Source organism: Dendropsophus ebraccatus, chromosome 12 (genome assembly GCF_027789765.1).
Source record: "Dendropsophus ebraccatus isolate aDenEbr1 chromosome 12, aDenEbr1.pat, whole genome shotgun sequence".
NCBI classification, from domain to species: Eukaryota; Metazoa; Chordata; class Amphibia; order Anura; family Hylidae; genus Dendropsophus; species Dendropsophus ebraccatus.
Genome location: NC_091465.1, coordinates 21,606,757 through 21,614,642, shown reverse-complemented (window position 1 = coordinate 21,614,642; position 7,886 = coordinate 21,606,757). Strand labels below are relative to the sequence as shown.

The 7,886-nt window shown below is 41.8% G+C and overlaps 1 protein-coding gene across 2 annotated transcripts; it reads right to left on the bottom strand.

The window, feature by feature from the left end:
- Positions 1-211: 211 nt before the first annotated feature.
- LOC138769348 (nicotinamide N-methyltransferase-like) lies at positions 212-5,291 on the bottom strand. 2 transcript variants are annotated; one of them, XM_069947757.1, is made up of 3 exons: positions 5,121-5,291; positions 1,610-1,817; positions 212-892 (listed from the first exon to the last, which is right to left on the bottom strand). In XM_069947757.1, exons 1-3 carry the CDS (start codon positions 5,269-5,271, stop codon positions 475-477), a joined length of 777 nt encoding a protein of 258 aa, XP_069803858.1. In that variant the 5' UTR covers positions 5,272-5,291; the 3' UTR covers positions 212-474. The 2 variants fall into 2 exon arrangements, with proteins under 2 accessions (XP_069803858.1, XP_069803859.1); XM_069947758.1 differs by lacking the exon at positions 5,121-5,291 and adding an exon at positions 3,954-4,193.
- Between the last annotated feature and the right edge of the window lie 2,595 nt (positions 5,292-7,886).

The window sequence follows — 7,886 nt, the reverse complement described above, 5'->3', positions numbered from 1 at the left end:
AGACTCTGATCCCTATTTTAAGGATAGGTGAGGGTCCCAGTGGTCAGACCCTCACTGATCAGCCTGTTATTGCTTATCCCATGCACAGGGTACAGCAATCTGAGATAGGAAAACCCTTCTAAGTACTGTGGCTCATAGTGTCTCATGTGACAGAGTTCAAATATTACGTTTTATAATGTTATTCCCAAAAAGAGACAAGTAATTTCGATCACACAGTTTAATGTTATATATTTGACTTTCTTACAATATTAGTATAATGCAGTCAGAAGCCTTATTGTACCCCATGAGTTCCCAGATGGTCACAATAGGCCTTGGCACTATTTAAGACTTATGATACTTCTAATATTTCTGTTCAAATTTATTTTATATTACATCTTTTAGGGGTTAACTTTTTGTTTCAGAGCCGTACACACACGTTATTGGTGCTTATTATTATGCAGTTGTCAACACAGCAGAAAACTTCTACTTCTACTTCTACTTGTGAGCTGCAATGAATATGACGCCCTTATAGTCAGTAAGATAACTCACAGACGTTCTTTTCTTAACATTACAGTAGTCAATCACAAAGCCTTCCCCAACTAGAGCGTTCCTGACAAAATCTTCATTGTAGTGCAAGGCACGGAGCTTGTCTTTTCCAACTCTTGTATATGTTCTCTCTAAACACCCAATTATTATGAGGTGTCCTCCAGGTTTCAGCAACCTTGAGAACTTCCTCAGATATCTGATGTAATCCTCTTGGTCTTTGCTAATATCATCTAGAAGCCAAGCAATCATGATACAATCGGCTTGTGGTAAGACGATCGGATCCGTCATATTTTCTTTCTCAATGTCACAGAACACGACATGTTGAATTGCTGATCTCACTTTTCCGTCTTTGTCCTGTGACTGATCACTGAAAGGAACAGAAAATGTTAGGAATGTGATTCACCTTCAGTCAACATCAGTAAGGCAGCGTAAAAAATTCAGCAGATGGTTTTTAAAAAGACTCTGGCAGTAGGTTTATGGTGTCTTATCTCAAGGTAGCATAAACTAGTGACAGAGGAGCTGAACAGAATGATGTATCACTTACGTTGTCCCGTGCAGTTGATCCTACTGTATAACACGGGAATAAGTAGTCATTTCTATAATGTACATGAGCCTAGTAGTCCTGGATATCCATGAGGAGGAGGAAACTCTGCCCACCAGCTGCTGATTGGCAGTTATCTATTCATGCTGTGTATAGGCAGCCAACTGTCAATCAGCAGCTGGAGGGTGGGGGAAGGGGTGTGGCAATAATCCTATTCTCCTGCATATTAGGAGAACGGCTGAACAAAATGATGTATGTAATACACACCGATCTGTACAGTATTTCTATCACTAATTTATGCTGCCCTCATTTAAGGCATCACAGACCCTTTAAATATTGATTTTCAGAACTGGTAGAAAAAAAAATGAGTAAAGTATATAATGTCCTCCACATTTATTAGAGGACAGGTGTGTATAACTTGTTTCATATGGTAAAACTATCCCTGCAGTTCAGCAACTTTTGATTTTCCTGGACAACCCCTGTAATATTTCTTACAGTAGCAACAACATTGAGTTTTCAAAATGAATTAAACAAATGCCTCACCAGTTTCCTTCTATCTCTGCATGTAGTTTTCCGGCATGTTCCCAGTTAAATGCTCCTGTGCGTGAGTCCAGCCATCTCTTCAGCTCCATGATGCATCTGTCACTGACCTTCAGCACTATGATGTGTTTAAAAAACTCACAGGATGCATAGAGAAGATGAACCAGGGGCCCGATGCTGAGGTCAATCAAGATGTCTCCTTTAATATGACCTGCAGAACAAAAGATTCCATACCTAACCATCCAACCATATTAAACCCTCCTAGATGTGCATAAACCACACCATGTGTCTCTATCAATTAAACTACTGGTACATAACCATATGATCTCCTGCTTGGACTACTGCAACATCCTCTTCTGTAGCCTCCCAATGGAAACTCGTTCTCTTCTCGAAGCCAATTCTCAATTCTACTATCCAACTAATCCTTTTACAATGGAACCAAAAGTCTGCTCTTTAACATTATTGGAAACAGATCACTGATCTCAGGGAGACCAGCCAAAGATAACTCTGTCAGCTGCTGGTTAAAGCGCTCAATGCTGTGAAATCCTAGGTGCATTGCTCCCTGTACATTACTCTTGAGCGCTTTAACCAGCAGCTGACAGTGTAATCTTTGGCTGGTCTCCCTGAGAGTATGGCTCTACTAGGCATTGCTCCAACCTAGCCAGAATCCTGCTCCACACTGATGAGGGGCAACACCCCGAAACAGCTGTCTGTGGATGGATTCCTGGCCTTGGATTTTCCCTTGTCATTACATTGACTTATAGGGCCACTTAATATGGGGGTTTTGGTGATTTCCCTACAGGAGCCATCCCTTGGATTGGCCCTTCCTAGAGGCATCTCTGGCTACTCCTGTGTTTTTCTTAAATGTGGCTCCACAAGTGCTCCTTTAACATTATTTTGACAACTCCCCACTTTTAGGACTCCACCACGTATACACTTTACCCATAAAAAGTTTGGGATATTACGAGGTTATACACCATATACATTTTCACAGATACAATCTTTTTAACACTCCAGATCTATACTGGAGTAATAAGTACTGACAATTAGTAGGTTCAATGTGGAAAAACTTTTCTTAATTTTCAATAATATAGCGTATACAAAAAGGCTCATGACTAATGTATAATCATCCTAACGCCCCAGATATACCATTCTCCAATGAAAAGAGGAAAACAGCAATAGAATTGTGGATTTTTTTGTCACAGACAAAATGAATACAAAGAAAAAATAATTTAAAAAATATATGTACAGTGGTGCCTTGGATTACGAGCATAATTCGTTCCGGGACCATGCTTGTAATCCAAATCCACTCTTAAACCGAAGCAAATTTTCCCATAAGAAATCATTGAAATGCAGACATTGGTTCCACACCTCAAAATGATTTATTATTCTGAATAACATGTAAAACAGATGAAACAAACATTTAGAAACAGCTGAATCTGTGATATAAGTTACTGTACAGTAATGGAGAGGATGGGAAACACAAGATCTGACAGAGACTGCAGGGAGCATGAAGGAATGAGCAGGGCAGATGTGGGCACATACATGCAGCACTCTATGACTGGGGAGAGGGGTTACAGCTATGGAGAGATTTCCTCCACAGTCCTGTCCCCTGATGCAAGCCCCAGCCTGAAGTGGATCTGCTGTGATTTGGAAGGTGAGGGAGACTTCCTGGGTCAGAGTACAGGGCTGTAGACCCCGCTATGCAGCCCATGCCCCTCCCCCCACTCGCCCTCCCACCCAGTACAGGAAGCTCTTAAATTAAAGCAATGCTCTTAAACCAAGTCACAATTTTGAAAAACTGTGAACTCTTAAAACCAAAATGCTCTTAAACTAACGTACAATGGAAAAATAGATACACAGAGCAGCGCTCATCCAATATAATAAGGAAAGGACTCACCCGGTGATAGTGGGTTTTGGATACAACACCCACATCACCCACAGCCAAGTAGATGGTAAGGTCACTTGTCCCTCTGAACATCCACAAATGGAGGGCGCCAGTCCAACGCCCGAGCGTAGATCACTACAACGGGAAATGGAAACAGAAACAAAAACCAAGAAGGAGGGACCGCGCTCAAGTGAACCTCAAGATGCAATATACAGATGTGAAAATTACTTCACATGGGGGACAGATAACCAGTATCTCATCCCCCTACAAGAAAGCCAATAGCAGTAATCTCCAGAAGCTCAGAAACAATTATCTCCTGAACAGATGTAGTTTTGGAGCCACCGGTATCAATTTTCAAACATTTAATAGACAACGCGTTTCAGTGGCATAGCGGCCACCTTTCTCAAATCACAGATAAACAGGAACACACATACAGTTAGTGGAATTATAAAGACTTACGCAACTCCATTTCCGTTCACCACCCGTTCCGGGGACCAGGCCGGTGCTCCTCTCCCATGCCCACTGGAAGTGTACGCAAAGTGCGTGTCAAGCTGGACCACAAGCGCCACCCCCGCCACGCCGCCGATTCCAGTATGTCACTGGACGGCGGGCGTGAGGGGCGCAATGCCCGGGCCGCAGGCACGTCTCATGCATTCCACTCTGGAACGCAAAAGCGGAACTTCAGTCCACGGCGCCCGAGGCATGGTGATGACGTGAAACTGATGCGTGCGTTTCAGTCTGGAACGCATACGCTGAATAGAAGAATACATATCGAATCAGTTACAATTCTCCATATCAAACTTACTACATGGTCAATTACATATATAGATTAAAAAAAACAACAACGTACCACTGTGTGTGTGTATATATATATATATTAAAAAATAAAGATTATGGCACAAAAAAAGATGCCCCAACGAGCCCGATAGGTGATTAAAAAAAAGTAATATGGCTCTTAGAAGGCGAGAAGGAGAAAGCAAAAACGCATAAAGAAATGTGAGCTCTTTTTTTTTTAAGGCCGAAATCTGATGTGTCCTTACGGGGTTAAGAACACAAAGGCCTTATTAGCATGCATATCACATGTATAAGCAGCTACGAAGCTGATGTCTCGCTGGTACTATACGCCTTTCAGACTATTGCAGATGTTGCCCAGTTACTCATCATTATGTTAGAGGAATTGTGGATTAAGGGGTTCTACCCAATGATTGTCCCCTTTTGGTCAAACATAACTAAACTGTTGAGGGACATATTCCAAATGTCTATACAACTTACTCCCCAACTGGCATAGCTACAGATATGGGTGCAAGAGTTTCCAATTCATATTTGATATAATTGGTTAATAAAAGCCAGAGTACTGATTACGAGGCATTGGAAGCAAACAGGGATGGATGAAACGCTTGCTACTATACAACAACATTATAGCTATGAAGAAATTATTGCTATAAGAGAAAATCCTACCAGAATGTTTTATTCAATAAGGAAAAATTTAAATTTTATCAGCAGTCCCAATGTGGGCATTTTATTGTGTATCGCGTTACTATGTTTATGTACAGTATGTAATGCTTTAAAAGCCTAACAAAAAGACTGAACCAAAACCAATAAAATGTAGAAAATTTAAATACCTACCCTCTGTGAAAATTTTTATAAGATTTTCAATAGGGAAAATTAGAGAATCCTCTTTAAATGCCATATCAGGTTTATCTGAGAAATAATGGTCCAGAATTTGTCTGGAATCACAGCCATGGACATGATAGATCTTATGGGTACAGGAGTCCATCTTCTAATCTTGTTCCACGGAGAGGGTGACTACTTCTACCCCGGACCTTAATATCTTTTATATAATAACCATAGTATGTTTACAAAGCACTTATCACATGATATGGTATATTCAAGAGACAGTCATGGGAGCGTATAATGGATTCATGTGATCAAATAGTCAAATAGATTTTATTGGAAAACAAATAGAGATGAAAGTTTAAAATTTGATTCCAGCAGACCGCGAAGTTTGACTATTGGGATCGAATATCGAATCCCATTAAAGTCTATGGGAGCAAAATGCTTGTGACTTGGTAATCTCCAAGTGGTCGAATTTAGGTTTCCAAGTCCACCATGAAACCTCAGAAATTCATGCACACACCCTGGAATGGGACTGTGACAGCAGGGGAAGCATGCCTGGGTGCATCTATCAAGCCCAAGTATTACGCCACTATCACAGGTTCTCTACAATACAATACAAACACAATGTAACCTCTAGGTAAACTGGAAAAAAAAACCAGGAAACCTTCTTTCCTCTACATTAGCATGGACTGAAAGCTAATTTAGAAAAATGGACGTTTGACACCAGCAGATACGTAGGCTTTTTTTTTCTATAGTTTTTTTTTTTTATTTGGCACAGAGCACTATGTACTGTACTGCGACAAATTTTAGCTACAGTATAGGTTGAAAAATGGACGTTTGACGCCAGCAGATAGATACAGTACATAGCCTTTTTTTTCCTCTCTTTTTTATAGTTTTTAGTTTTTTACTCTGCATAGAGCGCTATGTACTGTACTGCAACAAATTTTAGCTACAGTATAGGTCGAAAAATGGATGTATCATGCCAGCAGATACGTAGCCTTTTTATTTTATTTATTTATTTATTTATTTATTTATTTTTACTGTGCGCAGAGCCCTATGACAATTTGGATGTTCCATGTAATAGGCCAACACAGGTGTATACAGGAAAATTATACACTCCCTGCCTATCTAAGTAGCTGATGCCTGGTAGTCTTTGCACTGTATGAATGTAGCTATATGTTGTACAGGTAGCCAGCCTATTCACTGTATATGCAGATGTATACGCTATGCTGTGTATTGTAGTACCCCTGAAAAGGGCTTGTGGGGTCTTGCCTGCCAACAATCATTTAAATTCACACTCTCCCTAAGCTAAAAAAAAAAGAAAGGTGTCTAAAAAATAAATCATAGATTAAAGAAATGATGGTGAGCTACAATGACTTGACCACTTTCTAGTAGAATAAAACATTTAGTATAACCAGATAGCGCACAACCAATCATTAAATAAAATAAATTACTAAAATAATTCCTTAATAATATAAAATTATAAACAGGCCCGCTTCTGCCATGAGGCGGAATGAGTATTCCGCCTCAGGCGGCAGATTTTGCGCCCCTGCAGGGGGCGGCAAGATTTTCCCCGCCGCTGTCATTTTAGCTAAGTTTAACTTAGCTAAAATGACAGCCACAGCACAGGCTCACCAGACCTCGCGAGTCGCGCTGCTCACGGTCACCACCGGCGTCTCCTCGTCGTACCGCCGGGCCGGCCATTCCGACGTCACCCGTCACGTGACCCGGCTTCCTTCTTCTGATTGGTTAAGTGCGTGCGCCACGGACGTCCGCCGCGGCGCTACGCAGCTGAGGTCACGAGACGTGTCCAGGAAGAAGAAGTGCAGTTCGGGTCTTCGTCTGCGGAGGAGAGGTTGCCGTGTGACTTGGTAAGTTCCTGGGGTGGGAAGGGGTTTGGATGGGTGGCGGGCGGCTTGCGGGGGTGGGTTGTGGGGGGATCTGTTAGTTTTTTCCGGGTTGGCAGTCTATTGTCATTATGAGGAGGTCTCTGCATTGAGGTGGTCAGGGCCTCTGCAGAGACCTCCTCATAATGACAATAGACTTAATGCAGCCAGGGCCTTTGTTTGCTGCTTTTTCACTTTTTTTTTTTTTTAACAGGTACAGACTGGACTACTTCGAAAGAAGACTTTTACATTTTTTATTTAATAAAAGGGTCAACGAGGTGTCTCTGGGGAGTTTTATTTCAATAAAGAGCTTTTTGAAATTGTTTTTTTTTTTTTACTTATTTTTGGCTTGGTAGTGGAAGCCATCTAATAGATGGCGTCCATTACTAAGCCAGGCTTAGCGTTAGCCAGTAGAAGGGCTAACACTAACCCCCCACGCTTATTACCTCGGTACCCACCGCCACCAGGGGTACCGGGAAGAGCCAGATACCGTCAGGCCTGGAGCACCAGAAAATGGCGCTCCTGGACTGGGCGGCAGCAGGCTGGTGTTATTAGGTTGGCAGTGGCCAAAATAAATGGCCCCTGCCACCCTGATAGCGTCAGGCTGCTGTTGCTTGGTTTTGTATCTGGCTGGTTATGGAAAATAAGGGGGACCCCACGCATTTTTTTTCTTCATTTATTTATTTATTTAATAAAACATTCATGGGCCCCCTTATTTTCTATAACCAGTCAGATACAGAACCAAGCAACAGTAGCCTGACACTATCATGGTGACAATGGCCAAAATAAATGGCCCCTGCCACACTGATAGCGTCAGGCTGCTGTTGCTTGGTTTTGTATCTGGCTGGTTATGGAAAATGAGGGGGACCCCACGCATTTTTTTTTCATT

Coding starts and splice junctions, on each gene's coding strand:
- LOC138769348 (XM_069947757.1), bottom strand. CDS start 5,271: ATGGACTCCTGTACCCATAAGATCTATCATGTCCATGGCTGTGATTCC. Junction 1,818..5,120: donor TATAAAAATTTTCACAGAGG/GTAGGTATTTAA, acceptor TTTGTTCTGCAG/GTCATATTAAAGGAGACATC. Junction 893..1,609: donor GCAGAGATAGAAGGAAACTG/GTGAGGCATTTG, acceptor TGTTCCTTTCAG/TGATCAGTCACAGGACAAAG.